The sequence below is a fragment of the Sparus aurata genome, chromosome 5 (genome assembly GCF_900880675.1).
Source record: "Sparus aurata chromosome 5, fSpaAur1.1, whole genome shotgun sequence".
Classification (NCBI taxonomy): Eukaryota; Metazoa; Chordata; class Actinopteri; order Spariformes; family Sparidae; genus Sparus; species Sparus aurata.
Genome location: NC_044191.1, coordinates 18,644,554 through 18,665,741, shown reverse-complemented (window position 1 = coordinate 18,665,741; position 21,188 = coordinate 18,644,554). Strand labels below are relative to the sequence as shown.

The 21,188-nt window shown below is 39.2% G+C and overlaps 1 protein-coding gene across 3 annotated transcripts in view; it reads right to left on the bottom strand.

The window, feature by feature from the left end:
* Positions 1–20,830, bottom strand: part of cfap299 (cilia and flagella associated protein 299) — a 97,457-nt gene extending 76,627 nt beyond the window's left edge. For all 3 annotated transcript variants that reach the window (XM_030417806.1, XM_030417805.1, XM_030417807.1), the window contains exons 1-3: positions 20,689–20,830; positions 17,952–18,094; positions 3,873–3,963 (exon numbers count right to left, since the gene is read on the bottom strand). In XM_030417806.1, coding sequence (XP_030273666.1) covers positions 3,873–3,963; positions 17,952–18,094; positions 20,689–20,796 — 342 coding nt within the window. In that variant the 5' untranslated portion in view covers positions 20,797–20,830. The remainder of the gene's footprint in view (positions 1–3,872; positions 3,964–17,951; positions 18,095–20,688) is intronic.
* Positions 20,831–21,188: the final 358 nt, after the last annotated feature.

Here is a 21,188-nt window from a genome sequence, read left to right as displayed (position 1 = left end):
GACAATGAAAATGTCGTCCATTTAAAGGAGAGCCAATAACTCAACTTTAAGTATTTTCTTTTCCTCGTCCATTGTGCACCTGAAATGGATGATTTTCTGTGTCCTAACAGACCTTCACAACAACAATGAAACTCTTTTGATAAATTAAGTAGATGACACCTGAGACAGTGTCAGCAAACACTGGTTGAGTTTACGATAAAGACAGTGGACATTTAAAGTCAAATAAGACTGATCAAGCAATTTGTGTTTGAGTTAAAAACCTACTTAACGTGTGGAATCGACCATGAAAGACTGGCTGATACGTTTCATGCAAAGCTGGTGGGTCTGTTAAAGCATGCACAATTAAAAATGACTTGAAATAACAATAATGTGCAAACATAAAAAATAATGGAAAAGAGTGAAAAACACATGTAGGACAAGGACTGCTTTGCATTAGAGTGCAGCACAAAAGTGCAGATATGAGGACCTGGAACGTGTTAGTGGGACTGATCCTCCGGTTTGAGCAGCATGGCAGATAGGAGCTTGAGTCATGTGTTTCAAAAAGAAAGCCCACATTCAGCTGTGTGAGAGATACCTAACGACAGCGCTGGGTGGTCTTATTATTGAACCTTATCAAAGATTAACTCGGGTAATTTGACACTTTCATAAAGAGGATTTTAGGTGCACAGGGAGGAAATCCAAACTGCGTCCAACGTCTTCATGCTGCATAATTGTTAGCAATTTTTAGCAGATGTCAGTATGAAAAAATAGCATCTGTAACATACGTATGAATACCATATGGAACGATGCACACTAGCTAATTACAATTCAAATATTAAAAAAATATACATACAGTTCTGTATGAATTTAAAATGTGTATGAATCAGGGTATAACACAGGTTTTACTGTATGTCCACACATGTGCGAATACATCTGTGTTATGTAAATACACCAATGAGGTCAAGCCTTGTCAAACTGTATAAAGATTACCTGTTACTGAAACAGTTTCAAAGACCAGAGGTATTAAGCGCACAGATGTGGGTTCAATTTTAAACAGAGTGGGGCTCAAAGGAAAATAAACACCTTCCCATCGGATTTCTCAGCAAAGGAAGTTCTTAAGAGATGAAAAATAAGGAGAGGTGGGAAAATATAATGTCAGCAAAACAAAGTCGGTAATAGACAACACGATATTTTGCTTGTTTTTATTCCGGCTCTCCTTTCTGTAAATGGGAACAGATATTCTAAATCGCTTAATATTTCATTGGAGTTTTCTTTGAAAGGGAAGAGCTATTCTTATATCTCTTCAATGGCTGAAGGTATGAAGGGCTGACAAGGAAGTACTGTTTACACAGTGAACATCCAGTGGGAAAACTTCTGGTGTTACTACCTCTGCTCCCTTCCGTGCACTATTTGATCTCATAATTGCAAAGCCCATAGGGGCAGGTAAATGGAGGTCAAACTAAAATTATTTTTTGTACTCCAACATCTCGTAAATGGATCATTTTAAGTCTATCAACATTAATATAACTCCTTGCAGAACAATGCATGTGCTAAGTACAATCCCTGGGACACAGTACATAATATACTATAAGTAGACACACTGTAGGGCTCATTTAACATCTAAACTTGACTTATAGGACAGATGTGTAACAGTATCACAGCAGTTTGTAGAATTACTAAACAATATAATCTATAGGATTAGTGTACATGGACATGGATTTTTTTTTGTGACTGCATCAGGATCGTTTGACCGACATATATAATACATTTTTGAACCAAGCTGGAGTTGCTACGAGGTTGGCAGGATTGATGGCTGCATACATTATCCAGGACTGTCACGCTAGAATCCACGTTGCATCCAGTCAAGAAAAGCACTTTGGTTAAGGTTAGGAAAACATATTTTCAATTTGTGAAAAAGTCATAAAATGAAAGGATTCACTTTGGTTATAGTTAGTGAAAGATGCTATATATACGTATACATATATTAATAAAAATACGTTCATGAAGGAGCAACAAAATGTAGTCTTTAGGTTTCGTTCACACAAACATGATTTCCATGGTAAATTAAGATTTGAGTGCTGAACCAGTACCGACCTTTGATCTCCTGCTCCATCTTACCCTCAATCTGACACAGGGCCTATTGATAAATGAACTAAGCAACTCTCTCCCAAACCAAATGAGGCATTTTCTGACCATTTTCTGGCGGAGTACCTCAGACTTGAGGAGGAATTTCATTCCAACTGCTTCACACTCTGTTGCAAGCTGTCCCAGTGTGTGCCGGAGGTCTAGGTCTGCTGAAGCCAACCAGACTCTCTCTACTCATCAGCTGCACCTGGAGATTCTGTCCATGAAAATCTTAAACAGAATCTGTGACGAGGCCTTTGCAGAGCTCAACTGCAACTGCCTCATTTCGGAGAATACGGAGACAGCTTTCGCTGCCAATAAACAAGGGCTGGACAGTGAGAAGCAAAAGCCTGCAATACATTTCTACATTGTTGTAAGACTTCTCCTAGTCCACAAAGCAAATTTAATCAATGTGCAAACCTGCATCTCCCAGGCAACATTAAAGGGCTGTGGCAACCAAGACAGCTCAACAGTTCTCATTGTTGAGAGAGTCGTCTGCACCTCAAGCCAATTCGCATAAATCCCTGCCACCACACCACTTCAAACCTTTTAGATAACCTCAGTGATATCAGCCAAATAATTGGAAAAAAGACGTCCTTATCTTAGATGTGTTGACGTGAGCCCAAAAATATCTGGTTGGTACTGCACTACCACCAGCATCAACATACGACTCTGTCTTGATGCTTCACACCCAAAAGCTGTTGGAAATCACCATGGCAAATGACCACTGCAGTGTAGCACTGCCATGACCCTCACTGTATGGTCACAGTTTAGTTACGTTTTGGCAAGAAAACTACCTGGTTAGGGTTAGAAAAAAACACCATGGTTTAGGTTTGACATTACATTATGTAGGTGACATTACTTTACTAAGTTAGCAAATTAAAAGAACTCAACAAGGACTACTGCTTTCACTCTGGACATGAAAAGCGGCCTCCTGAATGAAAGTCTCATGCTTGTTTTATCCGTCCACTATCTTCATCCACTTTCCTATACAGAGTTGGCGCTCTTTAAACTCCTTCACACTTCCTCCTCTACAGCTGTAATAACTGCTGCAGCCACTAGGGGTTGCCGCCTCACAACAAACATAAAGGATTGTTATTGTTGTGAGCTGCTCGATATTTTGACCAAGATGATTGTTTTTCTGTTAAGGACAGGCTCACAAGACACACGTGTATACGTCAGGTCACGCAAGTCTGCATGGACCACACAAAACACTGACCTTTTTGGACACAGATGCAGACACTCTAAATTGTTCTTAACTCCTCTCCACTTAGCTACATGAGAAATGTTTACAGTTTCAAGAATATAACATATTATTGACTTTAACCTGTATTCATACTATTAAAGTTATCTGTCATTGAAGTAGGGAAGAATCACAAGTGATGGAACTTAATAACTATAACAATCTAACTTAATGTTAACAATAAGGCAGAAGTTGATACAAGTAAGAATTATACAGTTCATGTTGTTAAATGAATAAAAATAGTGTGCTACTCGGATTGGTTATTCCCCTTTAGGCTTCTACCTGAAACTCTTAACACGAGTTCCCCCAGTTCAATCTGAAAAACACACCTAGGACAAGGTAGTTTGGTACACAGGGTTTTATAGATGGAAGAGAGGCTGGCAGCTGGCTTTCATGGTATACAAGGAGGGATGGGGCCAGTCAACTTGACACAGTATGGATTTTGTTCCCATCCTAATGGAATTGCAGAAATATTTGAAGGGAATCCCATTACGTAGCAATTGGAGTGCTGTAATAATGTACTCACAGTCATTTTCCCACTGCGGTTGGCCTCCTCTCGCTCTGCCAGGGCTTTCAGGAAGTTATCTTTGAGTTCTTTTCCTGCACTTGCCAGTGTCCTGGAAAAGACAACACTCAAACGGTTTGAAATGTTTCTCTTAACCTGAAAAAAAAAGAAGTCACATGAAGCCTTAAAGGTTCTTTATGGAAGCTTTTCACCCTTGAACACACTGAAGTTCCAGGGTACTCTGGCCTACCTCTGCTCTAACCTTACACAATTTTATAATACTACTAATATTCTTTATTAAAGTGGATTGAGTGAAAATGTTCGTTATGTTTTATCTACTCTGACACTGTAGAGGAAAGGTATTGTTCCTGAAACCTTTCCATGTCTCACTGACTTTCCTGACAGTTTGTAAGCACAATACGATGCACATCCTAAATAAAATGTCCACAACCATTTTCAAATATGTTTTCATTAAATCATGAATATGCAAGATTGAACAAAAAGCCAGAATGACATGTCATCAAAAGTCCTGAGGTAGAAACAAGCCGGCATGTAGTATGTCAGCCAAGACTGGGTCACCAAGCTGCCAAGCTCCCACAACACTCCCAAATACTCCAAATACCAACTCTTAAAAGAAATGCTCATAAATATTGTCGATAAGTCATATTTTAACTCTGACAGAAATATGAAAACTACAAAATTGATAAAGAATTTCAGAATGTCAGAATGTCACAGCTGCCTTCGCTCATTTCAGTATGCAGAGGAATATTAATCATATCAGAGTTTAATGACTTTGTACGATGCTGTGGCAGCTTTTTACACTTCGACTGGCCTGTTTCCATGGAAACATGGTCTTGGCGCACACTAATGTATCCACACCTGAAACAACATTGGCACTAATATTTGAACAGTTTACACTGCAGTACGAGCAACAGAGCTCTGGCATGCCTCCAGAATTGACTCTGCAAAACATTCATCAGCTCTGCACCAAGTTAAAACATCTTAAAGGCAGTAAACAGGTCATTGGTGACCTTCAGCTGTGGTTAACAAAAGCAAAAGAAGAAAGGCCCGTCACTAAATCAAGCTTACAGTAGAGTGGTTAACATTACAACACCTTCTCTGTTGACTTCAGCGATCTGAAAAAATAATCTACATTAAATATTCTTAAGTTTTTTTTTTTTTTTTCTCTTTTTCATGTATTTGAAACATAACTGATCCAATTTTATTCCGTTAGCTTCATCTTTGTAAACAAAATTCATCCAATGAAGCACTGGCATATTTGTATTCATATCATGCAGGACCTACAGGTGTGGGACTAACTGACCTACTTGCTTGAGTTTGGCATTGATGAAGTGCTTTGTTCAAGAATACTTGGACTAACACATCACAGAAGTACACCTGGATATCACTGGCAATTCTTCAATATTATCACTGGTGATATATTGTCCAAGACATAAGTGAGTTACACAATAATATTGTCATGTTAAGACCAAAATAATGTAGTACAGCCTTTTAATGAGCTACAAACTATTTATTCTTAAGAATATTTAGACAGTGAAATTGGAATGTGAAACAAATATTCTATACAAAATATATAAATAAAATGGACTCTTCAGGTTCTGTTAACATGAACTGCATGAAAACACGCAAGCAATATTGAGGCCAGCCCAAAAAATTAAGGTCATGTACACATATCAACAGGTTGATAAGATATGCACGATAAGCTAATTACGTGACTGTCATGTCAGGCTGACCTACAGTTCCTTTTCAGTTCAGCACCTGTGCGCAACCATTACCCAATCTTTTATTGTAATTTTAGAAAACATGTTCTACAAAACACCTTTTTTAGTTTAATAAAAGCTGAAAAATAATTGACACGTCTATTTCATGAGAAAGGTGTGTACTAGAGGGAAGAGTAGACCAAAACTTGCAAGCAAACTCTGCCACATTGACTAACTTGTAAAAAAGAAATGTATATCCACATTCCAAACTAGACGTTGATCAGGCAAAACTGAATAAGAAAAATTGGGATTTAAATTGAGAAATAATTGATCAAAGAAAAGATAAACAATATCATGAATCTGATCAGATTGAATCTCAGTTTTTGAGACTTGCTGTTATAGACTCACTTGCTCTGTATTAAATTAGTATTGAGGTTAGCCCTAATCCCAACCTTCCCACAAAACACCTGTGAGTTTGAACCACCAAACGCCGAGCTGTAAATCCGTTTCTTTCATCTTTATGTTACAGTGGAATATTCAGAACTGCTGAATCCACCTCTGTCTGCTTCATCGTCCAAAGAGAAGACAAGTTCAGTTAAATTCTACATTAATGGCTCCTTAAATCCACTTTCCATCCCCAAAGCACTTTAAAAAAAGCCACAACAAGCACAGACAAATGCCAAAGCCAATTTCTGCTCTTAACCTAGCTTAACTTTACAGTGAAAGAGAACAGGATCTGAATGTTTAAATTTACTAGAAGTTGGAAAAGGATTGTAATTTATACTAGTTGTCGGCCTGAGCCCCATAATGAAAGTCTTAGAGGAATCACACAGTGGTAAAAGTGCACGGACAGCACATATTTGGAGGCTGGAAGCTCACTCCATCTTCTGAGTGAGTGAAGGATTGCTGCTGGGTCATGGGGGCCGAGGCCCCAAAGTAAACACAGGTGTTGAGGAGGCAAGTGACTGGGGTTACCCCATCCAGTAGCTAAAGCAACACACACAGTCACGGAGAGTGAATAATACTTGAGCAAAACATATGGACTGCTGTGAGTTTGAGTTTCCCGTCAATTAACAAATTTCTTATCAAGCCTCATTTAGGAGGGATAACAAGAATTTCACTATTAAATGACGGTTATTAGCGGCTAATGACTAGGTATTAAGCTAACTGTGATCTAGCCATGTGTTTTAAGTGTCTTGTTTTTGGAGTGTGGTCGAGCAGGTGGGCTCTGGAATTAACTGAAAAAAGTAAGGAAAGGATTTGAACAGTCATCATTTGGCTTGTTTAAAAGAGGAGCATCTTTCTATAGATATGAAATTAATTTTGTGCCAGCTAAAAAGGGGGAGCCACTACATATCACCTTCTTGGATACATATTAGCGTGCCTTACTCTGGATTTCAGGCTCCATTCAAATAAATGACTGCAACACTAGAGCCCAAAATAGAGTATTACTGAACATGTATCTTGAAATCAATTTCAACACCAAGCTGTAGAAAAAAAATTCTCAGACCTTGTTAAACTAGCAACTAATAACTCAAAACAAACATATACTCCAGTTCGAGAGAAGCAACAACACCTCCCATCTACTTAGTGGTGTGTTTAGTCAGTCTCATAAATTACTACACAAATGATACTGTATACAATCTGTATATCAAAAATCAAAGAATGTGCGTCTTGGTTGTCAAGAATCTCCTGTTCCCTCTGCTATAAACTAGAGTTTATGTAACGCTTTGTCCACCTCGGTTGGGGGTGAACAGCTGTTACTGCACAGCAACTATCCTCCAAGTGTGTTTACACATGTATAAACATAGCATGACAGTGAAATGTACTCAGCCATACCAAAACCCAGGGGCCTTCTTCCTGGACAACGAGCCTCCTAAACTGATGTTTTAAACTATTTATTCTCAGTGATATCTACATCATTTAACCCTATCGGACATGTCCTGGATTTCTTGGTTTTGTATAATAACTTTTGGCATCAATGATTTTACTGTGTAGATTTAAAGCCACAAATGTGCGACGCTTCTTGCCATCTGATGAACAAGACAATGTGACAAAGTGTTGATTTTTCTACGGACCACTACCTAGCTTCAAACTGTGAAATCGAAGCGATAAAATCACGAGCAGTCAATTCAACAAGTCACCAGCTTTTGAAACAATTGAATTTTGTTTATTTTTAGTATTGATTGATACAGACGTTAGAGAGCTATATTATGTGCTGCTTTAGATCATCACAATCGATTCTCCTTTAGATTTTATTCTCACTTTGCGCAATGTCGTGTGACATCAATATGTCCACTTTACAAACTGCACGTCCTTTTGCTTCCAGTGCCAACTCTACATTATACATCTGTAGTTACCTCAGAGTTATAGTATATCTATAGTTATTCATCTTTAACTAGCTAAAATACTTTAACATTTTAGATCCTATAGATAGGCCGCTAGCGACAATAGCTAGCTACATGCTAGCATTAGATAGCTACGGCTCTTTTTTACACTTGGTGCTTGGAAGAGCTGCCAAAAATGCTAAAGTCACGAGAGCGAGAAGTGCTTTCACGATGTCAAATCTAAATCTGACTCTGTCTTAATTTCACAAAGCAGACACATCTGTGTAAAAGTTGGTTTACATGTGCCCTCTTGTATGTTCTTTCATTGTTTTATAAGAGCCTGCAGTTTGTGTGTTTACCAGTGAATACGATTACATCTGTTATAGACCTACAACAATGATTCATCTCTTTGCTGCACTTGGAGACAATATCATTATCTGTTTGTACAGCTGAAAGGAGGGACTACTGCAGGGAATGCTTAAGAAATCCAATATAGTTTAGCACACAGCCCCGAGCCCCGCCTTTTGTGCAATTTCATCACCCTTGCCAAACAAATTTGATCCATATCAGGTTCTGCCCTCTTTCACACGTACAAAAATCTGCAGCAGCAAATAATACCCAGCATAATGAATGGGGTGTCGTTAAAAAGTTGTTTGAGGTTTGGGGGGGGGGGGGGGGGGGGGGGGCAGCATTCCTTCTTAATTTGTAGCTTTCTTTTTGCAAATAAATATTCAGCAACTGGTTGAAACTGTGCTTTCGGAGTTTTTCTTTTCACAACGGTTAACAGATGTCGTGCTTTGAAATTATTCCTTCTTTTATTCTCCGATTAACAGATTGAAGCTTTCATTAGCCTGCAGCTCTCCATGGTATGGCAGATGGGAACTTTCAATAATACAGTGATTTCTTAAGAAACAACCCATACTGTAGCAGAATATTATTCCTCAGAGTGCTTGGGAAAATGAATCTTATGGAAAATATTATTTTGGGCCGGTGGACGTCAAGGGAAATTCCACACAGCATGACAATTTACTTTATTTCTGGCTTTTTCTAAAATCCTCTGTCACCTCTGATTACAATGAGCTGAATGTATCAGTTACACATGTGCTACGCATGATATTCTACCTTAGCTGTCTTTGTGTATTGTGGCCACCTTGGCTTTTGGGGGCTGGGAAGGTTGCACATTGTGCTTTGCCTGCCTGCGTAGTGGATGTTTTTGAATGTGGATCAAAGGAATCACTGTCATCTTTTCATACTGAGCTCTTATTAAAGCGTATTAGATTCGTTCCATTTTGGGAACATGCTGGACAATCCCCTGGATGTCTGTCTGTCTTGCACATGTTAACAGTATGGTTTCCTCCCAATCAGTTCATTAGCTTACATTGAAATGCAAAGCAACACATATGAAATCATTTAAAAGTGTTTTTTTATATATATTTTCGACTAGTGATTGGTGAGGAATGTCCTCAGCAACACAATTCTTACACGTCTACGTCTTAATTCTGGTAATATGCAGCTGGAACATCTCACGAGTTGGAAACTCGACTTTCTTAACCAAAACTTTTAAAATCCCCTAAAACAAGCTGGCATTTTTAAACTACACAGTGGAGAACATAATCATACAAAATTCAACCTCAGGGGAACTTTGCAGGCCACTTAATCCATCATACACATTCTTTATCTACAGCACTTAGAAGTACAAAGGATACAATGGGAAGAGCTGTATGATGTGGAAACCACTTCCTCCCCTTCATCAGGGACACATAGCCATAATGTACAACAGAGATCAACTGGGTGCAGAATGTGGAAGGTAAGAGTGAACACAACCTCAGTAAGTCTGCTGCAGAGCGTCAGACAATCACCCATTCCATAGGATGTATAGGAGGAGGAAATTACTCCAGGATCAGTTTTATCTAAAGATGAAATGGTGGCCAGAATTAATATAATATAAAATATCTTCCTGAGTGTTAATATTATTTGGGCCTTCCTTTGCTCTTGCTGTAAGAGAAGTGGATGTAAGCTGAGTTCTAACAAACAAAGTCATCATTTTCCTCCAGGTGGACCTGATGTCGGTCATGACGCTATCAGCTGATGCAAAAATGGTACTTTTGTCTGTTTGATGCTATCAATTTTTATTTTTGAGCAAAAAATCACTGTGAATAAACACAAGACAAGATATTTCAAGAATTACTAAATGCTGAACATTTCAGTATAGCTGGTTAGCATGCTAACTTAAGCAGATATGTCTGCAGCATAATACATAGATGTTAATGTAAAAACTGTTATTTCTTCACATTCTGTTTATAATTTTAGCTGTTTCTTAATGGTTTCAACTACAAATCTTACATATTGTACCTTCAGAACTCAAGTTTGAATTCCACTTACACTTTTTATTCACCTGCAATATGTGCATTGATAGATTACTTGTAGGAAGGAAGAATGCATGTTGATGTATGTCTACGTGTGGCATCAGAATACTGTCAGATCACATCTTAACAAAATGCAGTTGAACTAAATGTTAACTGAGGATGATTTGTCAAAAAAAGTGATATTTTTGGGGTTCTTCTTAGCCAGTGAGTGAGGGCATTAATCAGGTCATTAATATGAAATACAGAATGGCTTCAAAAATGTGGAAACATCCAGACCAAACGACAGCTTGTTATTTATTATCTGCTGCACCAGCTGGTCCTAAACTGGTGTGTGTTGATGTATGTGCTGCGTGGTGGGATGTGGTGGCGAGCTTAAGCCTGGCAGGATGTGTGGATCTGGACAGAGCTTGCAGGGGGAGAGCTCCAAACTTACACACCCGTCCAAAATCACAAAGTGCAAGGAAGGCAATTGGCTTGACAGCACATGTAATAGAGACTGCGAAACCTCGTCGCCCGAGGGCCCTCGCCAGAGTAGCAGTCGTGGAGAGTGGCGGGGGTTTGGCTGGCTAAAAATGAGCTTGGGATCAGCTTTGTGAGGCTTCTCATGTCAGTCACATCCACAATCTTATTTTCGCTAAGCATCTGGAGGCTGGATCCGCGGTGAAATGTATTCACTGTGCGTGTTCGTGGCACTGGTTTTACTTGGCACAGCAAGTGATAGCTCACTTTTAATATAGAGTAGAGAGTTAGAGAGCGGAGAATTCTTGAGGCAGACTGTAAAAACGCAGAAGCACAATGGACAATGAGCATGGCTGTGGTTTGGACTGTGGGGAGATCGCGGGGAGCCTGATGGAAACCTCGCAGGGCTGCCGTGAGCACGCGAGGTCAGGACATATGCTGACATGGACTTCTGGGCCCGAGCCAGAGCCGGAGCAGAGAGGAAGCGGAGGCCTCACGTCTGCTCAGCGGTGCTCCCCTGCTCCTCTTGTTTGTCTCTGACTTCATATCAAATGTTATTCTTGTCTGAGATAAAACGCAACGACCATCAGGACTTCTCATATGGGTCAATTTTTTTGTTTGCACTGAACAGAACACAGTTTCCAACATCTGGCAAGTTGAAAAGTTCGACTGTTTAGAATATCTAATATTTCTGCTAAAAGTCTACTAGAACACACGAATGAGCACAAATGTTAAATGAGACATGTTGGGGTTTTTGTTTTTTCCATTTCTTTTAGTGTTTTACATATGTTCTTATGCATGTAGAAAATGGTAAAAACTAAAAAAGCAAACAGGAGATCCTCCCTCCCACAGAAAACATTGCTCCTCAAACACTTCGTCAGGAGTCTCGCCTCTAATTTCCTTGACTTTGTGACATCACTCTGCGTCACCATGTCACACATTTTCATAATATATGCTTAGCAGGTAGTTTGGCATTTAAGAATTGATTTAGCACAGCTGCTCTGTTGTTCGGTGCGGGGCATGTGGGAGCTGACCAATCAGAGGAGACTGGGTATTCGGGAGGAGGGCCTTAAAGAGACAGGAGCTAAAAACAGAGCGCCTCAGACCGAGGGGGAACACAGTGCTGCAGTATTGGACAGTATGAGAAAACTGATGTGCTTATTTAAACTAAAAACCTATTCTAATATGAACCTTAAATAAAAATATGAACCTAGAAATGAGCATCATATGTCTCCTTTCATTTTCTTTTGCAGGGCTGCTGTTTGATACCATTTCTTTTTTATTAAAAAACAATAGATGAAAATTATTTCAGCCTTTATCAGATCAAGTTCAGTTCAGCTTTCAGCATCTGAAGCAATACAAATCAATGGATGAAAATCAAAGATTGATAATCAAAGTACTAAAACTTGCTACGTATTTGCTAGTTGACATCACTCTTTTGTCAAAACAGGATTTGGGCAAGACTCTGCTTAACAAATCCAGGTATTTTAACCAACTTGAAATTGGATCCAAAATTCCAACTGGCTATCAGAACCCAACCGTGTTCTTTTCAGAACTATTTGTTGATTCTGACTGTCCACTCAGCCTCCCCCCTAACCAAACAACCACGCAACTCACTAAGCATCCCATTCATTCAAGTTTCCTTTTTCAATCACATATTGAATTTCACTTACGTCTGATGAGAGCACCGGCTCTTTTGTTTGGTCTTTTTTGTGATGTGCTGGCAAAGCGGTTCCCCCCCTCCTCTCCTTTCACAGTCAAGCTGTCAGGAGGAGCGTGTTGTCCTTAAAAATGAGACAGGGTAACAACGGGGCAACATCTGATTAGCATTCACAGCACTGTCTCCACTCCCTTGGTATTTTATTACCACAGGTGCAGGGGCATTCATTGATCAGATGCACGCTACAGGCGAGGTTAGCCCTTAATTGAAAACAGCTCTATTTATACACCTGCAGGCACTAAAGGTCTCCAAGAGAGCACAGGGAGGTTGAAAAGAAGAGAAAGGAAGGGGAAAAAAACACAGCGCAGTGACAGAGCAGTGAAAAAAGACATGCCTTGGGAGACATAGGTTAAGGCCTACAGGGAAGGCAAAAGGCATTCCCAAAACAGCATGGCTGCCCAGTGCCGGGAGAGGATAAGTATGCAGGTGCAAAGGTCTTTAGGGAAGTACGATGATTAGCATTTGTTGAAAAGAGGCACAAATAAATGCAAATCCAAATGCACGGTCTGTCCTAACATCACTTTATCTTTAAATTTGAATCTCTTTGACAGCCGAAGAACAACTACATTTAGTTTGTTTACCGCACAGCTGCCAGGTTTTGCAGCCGAGCTCTTTCTGCACAACACTGTACTGATTGTGCTCGGCTACTTTGCAGGTGGTACATTGCATCCTGGGCCTTGTGTTTTCACAATGCGACCGTAACAGGAGGTCAGGGGGTCAGTTTGATTGGGAGTCCAATCAGAAAACCACAGAGGAAAGAGCAATATGCATTTAGACAGAGAGGGGGACACGGCTCAAATGTGCCACTTTGATAGGAAAAGTCTGCATCTGTCAGATTTCCCAGTGTGGAAAAACAATGGGAGCTGTTAAAGTGTAACTCCACCAACTTTACACATAAAATTGTCTTTACAGGTCTTGGGGAGTACTAATGAAGGTATACAAAATTGGTTGAGTTACCCTATAATTACTTCAAAACTAATTCGTAAAAAAAAAAAAAAAATCAATGTCAGTTCATACTCCTGTTACCTGCAGTTCGTTGGCATTGAAGGAATAATCCAAACAGCAGGTGAAATGTACTAAAATCATGTGAGAAAATCTCAAAGACAGCAGATGTATGAGATGCTTTTTTAAGGGTTAAATTCAACAACAGACATTAATTTGCTATAAGCTATCATTTACCTAGAACAGGATTATATTATATCAATATTAAGCCTTTTCCTTTTAAGAATAACATAAGCACTGGTTAATTACCTTGGAGAGGATTCAAAAACCACTTGCTGCGGTCCAGTCAGAACAACACACTGTAAAAGTGCAATGAGTGATGTCTCTTCCATCAATGTCCGATTATAAACGGAGCATTTTCATCCTTCATTCAAGCTGATGGAAAACAAGAAACTCCATAATGGATAATGGCAAATATTACATTGCGGAGTGAGCCGAGAGGGGCTGTTTTCAGGCTATTTTGTATTTGAACCAAATACTTCACTCAGACTCCCTTCAGTTTCTCAAACAGCTGTTTTAGTGTTAAAAAAAAAAGATTAAATTCACGTTCATCAAAACCACCAGTGTTTTAACTTGGCACAAAACACCTTCTCATCATTTCAAACGCATGTTTTTTTTGTACATGATGTCAAATTCAATAAATAAAGGCTAAAGTGAAACATCTCTGCTCCCTTATTACTCTTATGTTGACACTTATTAAACACGTGCCTGGTTAACACAATGTTACATCGGTTTTGAATTCCTAAATGAATATGTGGCTTTATAATGGCTTTGGCAAAAAAATGCACATTTTCTTGAATTTCAAATGATGAACTCTATTATGCTTAAAGATCAAATTGATAACATTTTCATGTAAACAAATGACTTTATTTTATAAATAATACATTTACAGACCTTATAGAAAAGTGCTGAATAATGTTCCTCATTAAAACATTATTATGATTGTGAACTGATAATTCTGTGTAAGAATTCTGACTGAAGTTCTAACAAGGTTTTTTCAGTCATAGTATTTTGTCAGCAATAAGAGTCTTGGTATTTGCCAGTTTGTGGAAAAAACGTAAAAATGGCTGACTTCTACGATACTGCGCTATACTGTCCTAATGTTAGTTTGTTAGCATATTAGCAAGGTTGAACTTAGCCTGCAGTTGCAACAGCATATCAAACAATTGATATCTTGATACAACATTAAAGATGATAGCTGCTCAATGGCACATGGAGCCAAAAAAGCTCGACCTTTTGCATTGTGGGGCTTATAGAGTGTGCACAGTACAGACCTCCATCATCCGAGCTGTCTAACTTCGGGTTTAGCACCTGCATAACCTAAACAGAGATTAAATGATTTAATCTTCTGGCTCTTCAACACTCTGCAAATGTATTTATTACCAAACTTAAATTATGATGGTCAAATGAATAATTTTACAGGGGTTGTGACTTGACAGTGGTAAAAAAGTCCTTTTTGGGCCTCAATACATAATGTTACGTTATATTTACACAGTGTGGCCAACACAAAAGCAGTGTTAAGGTCTGCTAGCATTAGCTACATTAGGTAGTGCAACAAACTGGCAAACACTTTTGGGGGCAGATGACTGGAAGAACAGCTGTGTTTGACATGAATGCAATGGAGAGGGGGCTGAATGATACTTTTCAAAAAAAAAAAAAAATCCAATTTCCAACTTACGTATATTCTTTAAGTATTCGTTACTCATTTATTAAGTAATGAAAGATTAGACTCCAATGGTGACCCAGAGTCACAGAAAAGATTAAAAAAAACACATCAAAATGTATCAGAACTTGTACTACGTCTTCTGCTACATCTTTCTTGAATGTTGTCTAATTTAAAGCAGCAGTACAAGACTAATGCAATTTTTTTAATAACGTTTTTGTGAACCTCCTCTGCTCTTGGAGAAGGGACAGACCGCTGTGTATATAACATTCTAATGTTCCCGGACAACATTTCCCTGGATCCTGTTGGGACAAGATGAAAGGCTTTGTGGCCTAATATCACTGTAACTGCAGGTGTGGAGGCTCCCATTTCACCAGTGTCACTGATGTTCACAGACATTTGGAAGAGGGAGGTGGTGGGGGGGCATCCTCCAGACATCTGCACGTTTGGATAAGCATCTGAGGGCTCAATCAAATTCAACACCTAGCAGGTAAATGTTTGGATACCTCTAAAACCCTCAGTGTGTGTGTGTGTGTGTGTGTGTATGTGTGTGTGCGTGTTTAGTGAATAGTCTTATTTGGAGTCTGTTCTGGCTTGTCATCAAAGGAGATACCACAACCACATGGCTTTATCAAGAATGAGAACAATATCTCTGTGATCATTTTCCTCAGGAGGGGCCGTTTACAGAGGACTCCAGTTTGTAATATTTGTCATCCAGCTTGTTTAGGTTAACCCGTTTTATTTGAATTCAGACAGATGGGAAGCACTCGTTAAAATGAAAGCCTTGTTCATATATGACACGGACTTCATGAATTACCCCATTTGCTCTGTCTTTTGTAAAATGCAATCATAAAGGATTATATGAGCTGCTCAAGCCGCTACCGCACCGGATACAACTATAAAAGATTCAGGTTTTATGAGCTGTCATGCTTTGATTAGCAGAGCAGAGCGTCAGCCAAAAATGCATTTTACACTTTCCTCTAGATACTGCCGCTGCCAATCACTATAGGAAGAAATCCTGTTTCACAAAACACACAAAGAAAGACAAAAGAAAGATGTTGGGAACACGAGTGTATGTATTACAAAATTCTGCTTAAACTCACCTAGCTGGTTCGTGGTGTTGTTTAGGGTCAAAAGGGCGCGAACGGTCGAACACAAGCTGTTGGAGTACTTAAAACCAGTCGAAGACTAGTTAGTTAAGGAGAATGAATCAGCAGATTTTTGAGTATTTGATGTATTGATTTTGTGAATTTTCGAGCAACAATGCTGCATCAACGTATATATAACAACAAACTGAATATCTTTAGGTTTAAGGCATCACAGTGATCTCTAAGAACTTATAAATGCCGATTTATCCCTATTCATAACATTTAGTAAACAAAGAATCAACTAATCGAGAAAATAATCAGTAGATTAAAGTGAACTTTGACACAACACTGGCTCTCTCCGTTGAGTCAATGCCCATCCGTTCACTCGGTTTCACAGTTATTCCAGTTGTTCCACTGGTACCAAGGTACTGGGGACAACAATGCTCATCCTGTTTTGGTTGAGCAATGGCAGATGCTTCTCCTTTGTGTCGTAATTAGACCTTTGTTCTTTCCAGGAAAAATCCAGCCCGGTGGCAGATCGCATAGTATAGCGAAATCAAGGTTTTTAGGTAACTGCTCTAAATGTGGATGATGTCATTTCACGACAGGCCTTACAGTGTAAAATCAGTTTTTACTTCAGAATAAGCTACAGTGAAAAATGTTTATGTTAGTTGTAAGATGGCGAGAAATGGGTGCATTCATCTTAGGTATCCAGCTCTTTCCATAAAAATATGGATTTTTAACTGAAATTGAAACATTTTTAACGTTCACCATTATTTGTCCCGCCTCGTATTGGCACCAATTGCGTCATTGCATTAACTTTGTATTGCTTCGCATTCTTATTTGGCTCAACATTCGTAGCAATGCAATACAATGAGATTTTGCAAACACACAAAAGCACATTCTGGTAGAATATCTCATAACAGGAACAACATAATTTGTCTATTTACCCCACAATTGTCAAAACAGGGGATAAAAAGTTCTTTGTGATAACTTTCCAGCACCTGAAGCGACACATCAGCTCACATTTTCGAACAGAACAGTGTTTTTGTCTGGCTTCAGTACACAGAACTATTTACTGTAGAAAGCCGATATATCAACATTAACCAGGTACTTAATCACACTCCACAGGTCAGGTTTCTCTGCCCCCCTCCCCTTAAACAGGGAGGTCAGAGGACAGGATGAGCTACAGCGGCAGTCTTGAAGTTGCTTGCCAGTGGTTTACTCTACAACAGGAGATCAAAGTCCACCAGATGAAGAGAGGCTTTTCCCTTTCATTATGCCCTCCTGTGCTTGAAGAAGTTGTTTTTTGGCTTCTTTTGCAAATTTGAAATCACACACACCTTGACAGTTGAGGAAAAAAATAATTACATGTAAAGCTAAGTGAAAAAGTTGGATAATTTGTATCGATGCCACATTTTTTGACATATCCTTTGATAAAAATTCAGCCAGAGATATAAGATCTAGTTTGGAACTGAAACCGGCTGAGGCATCACAGCCAAAGGGCTGCATGGGGACCTTCCAGCTTCCACCACAAAAAAAACGAAAAAAAACTTTTCTTCTCTGAGCCACATTGACTGATTAATTCCAAAATCCACTGAATACATTTAGACTAGAAAGCTAAATCTAACTTCCAGAATATAACACAGCCTCCTTATATTCTAGCATTTGACTGGTTGGCTGGTGTGAATTTGTCTCCTGTGTTAGTCATGCAGACGACATCTCAGTGGTGGGATGGTGAGAATTTAACTCACACTGGCCGGGTCCTGTTGTAGAAAGTGTTGCTCTTCGCAGCCTCTGCAATCTGTGCAGCTGCTTTCTTCTCCTCAAATTCCTCCCTGCTCAGGACCGTGCCCTTGTGGCCGTGCTCCACCAGCTTACGGGCCAACTCCCTGCTCTGCGAGACAAAAGAAAAGGAGAGGAGTCAGTCGAGGAGAGGAGAGGAGAGGAGAGGAGAGAAGAGAAGAGGGGACACGGCCTGCAGGCTGGGCTGAAGACTGTCAGATGTTGTCAGTCTTGAGTTTTGGCACTGGGAAAGCTGTGAACACTGTGATTTATTTTTTCACTGCTCTTCTTGGAGAGCGCTTTAGGAGTGCAACTACTGTTTTTATTATTATTAAATGTCTTTCTCAATTTCCCTGAGCTTGATGTGATGTCCCTTTGCTTGATTTGTCTGCCGGCCCAAAACTTAAAGATATTCACTTTACGATGATATAAAACAGAGAACAGCAGCATATTCTCACATCTTAGAGGCTGAAATCGAGAGAATATTTCTCATTTTTGCTTCATAAAAGTTTGAAATTAATTACTTTTCTGTTGCGGTGGCTATTTTAGATGAATCATCCATCCAATTTCTGGAACATCCAACTCAGAAATCACCAAGTACTGAGAAATGGAATTGGAAATGTTGTTCGCCAGCAAGATGGCTTAGAGGACTTTAACCGCTCTGGCCTTTAGTTTAAAATCATTATTTCACTCCCTTCCCCAAAATACAGAAGTGATATTCATTTTGCAACATCACCCGCTTCAGATGTAGTTTCATTTTATGGATTTAGCGCAATTTCATGCCTATGCACAGGTCCATTCATCTTCTAAGTGTGTGTGTGTGCGAGCATACATGTGTCAGTGCTTCTGCAGGGATTGTTAGCTACATTATTCCAATCACCATTCGCAAACCCGCCGTCATTAAAGCCAAGCCATAAAGTCATCATCTGAAAACCAAATCTTGCTGTCAAATCCTGTGGCTTGTCAGATCAAAGCTTCGGCCACATGTCCTCCTACCCCAAAATCCCTGCAGCAGGGCCTGTGTCCGCACCCGAGAGGAAAAGTTATATTTTCCTTCAGCTTTGATGTGGCTCACCAGAAATGAGTCTCAGACATTTGCCGGTCCTAAAATTGGCCTGAAAATCATTGTCTTCATTTTCAAGGCTCATTGAGTGAGTCGATTTGAATGAGCTGGACACACCAGGCGCTGGGCTAATAAATCTTCAACATAGAACCTCTGCTTCATTTTTGTGAGTTTGCAGTCCTGGTTTGTAACAAATTGTAAATAAAGTCATCCAGGAGAAATAGGTTTGTAATTAGCTGATTTATCAGGACGTAGGCCTTATCAGCAAGACTGCACAGGTCATCTGACCTGTGCTGGCCGCGTTGTGTCACAACAAAGGGGTGATTGAGTTTGATCGTGATTGACTGCAACTGATTATCAGGTCAGATATGAGTTGCTCTCTTCTCCTTGTGGACACAGGTGTTCAAACAAAGTGGCCACTACAGCAGCTACCTGTACCATTAGCATTAGTGCCATCTGCTGGGCAAAAAGAAAAAAGTCCAATTCAAGCCACTTTAGAACTATTCATTATTTATATACCAATATATATGAAAAATTACAAATTATTGTTGTGAATTACCCATTTTGTCCCTAAGAGCACTGATATATATATATATATATATATATATATATATATATATATATATATATATACACATACATATATATACATATATATATACATACATATACATTATTGAACAAAATTAATCCACACTGTAAATACTATCGTAATATATATATATATATATATATATATATATATATATATATATATATATATATGTGTGTGTGTGTGTGTGTGTGTGTGTGTGTGTTTGTGTGTGTGTATATATGTGTATATATATATATATATACATATACATACACCTCTGAACACTTTACTTACCAGTAAACAGAATCACTAACAACAATAAAGAACCAAGAATTTTACTTCCTGCTGTCGTTTTTTGTTGAGAATGAGGAGTCACATAAGTATTAATTCATGTATTTTAGATCATGAAGCAAACTCTATAAATGATAAGATAAGTGTGCCACCTAGCGTGCGCCCACTGATACTACACAAACAAAACCTATCCTCATGGCAGAGGCAGCGTTCGTGTGACTCAACACACGCTGCTCGAATTCAGAAAAAGTCCATGCCATAAAACTAGGCCTACAATCACGAAGATAACGTGTTGTGCTCTTCGAAAATGACCACATTTAAGCCATGTAAAGTAGCCTATGAATACATCCTTTCGAACAAAGACCATAAACCAGATTCCATTCAAAATGTTGACAAATTGTTGCCTTGCTCATCAGCAGGAGAGGCCGTTAAACGTCCATTAAATCATTTAAACAATCTTAAAAAAATTTATCGAGAACTCAACAGGTTGAATGTCTTGCTCTGTAACAAGAACCACGTCAGCCTGCAGCAGTCTTAAAAGCAACGACAGTGTTATTAATAATGAGTTGGAGGATTTACTACATGCCGAATTAAAGAAGTAGTTTATATTCATTTTAAAAAGTCGAAAGTTATGTTGGTATTACTTACACTGTCGTAGATAGGCAGAGATAACGTTAAAGTAACAGTTTGGTAAAAGCGGTTCTGAACGACGCGGCGCACCAAACGGAACAGAACCACGACACGGAGAACTGAGGTCAAAAATCCGAGAGGGACTCACTTTTGAGTAAAATAAATCCATTGGCGTGACTTTGGAGTCGAGATAATCTTCGTACAGTTGAAACTGTGTGATTGGGTCGAGGACACGTGCGGCTGCGCTGTGCTCCATCTGCTCGCGCGCTGTGTTGCCACAGGCTGCTATGGCAACAGCCTCACCTGTCTGTCATGACATCACAGGAAGCGGAAGTTAGACACCTCCCAAAAATTGTAACGACAAAATAGCACGAATACGTTCAAAAAGAATTCATACAGACAGATATTTTTCTTCTTCTTTAATGTCTTTTTACGGAAGGTGAAACTAAAAAGAAGCAAAGGTTTCACTGAAGTTTGACAAGGCAGATAAAGTCCTGGTGCCAAAATGATCATTTTACAATAAAATCCCTAGACAAATTGTAAGTCGTGGCTGTTCAGTGCATCATCCAATCTTTGTTGGTTTTACTCCTATTAGTCTAATCCCAGCTCCGGACCAAGGAAAACCCTGAAAGCAACAACAGGCTGCAG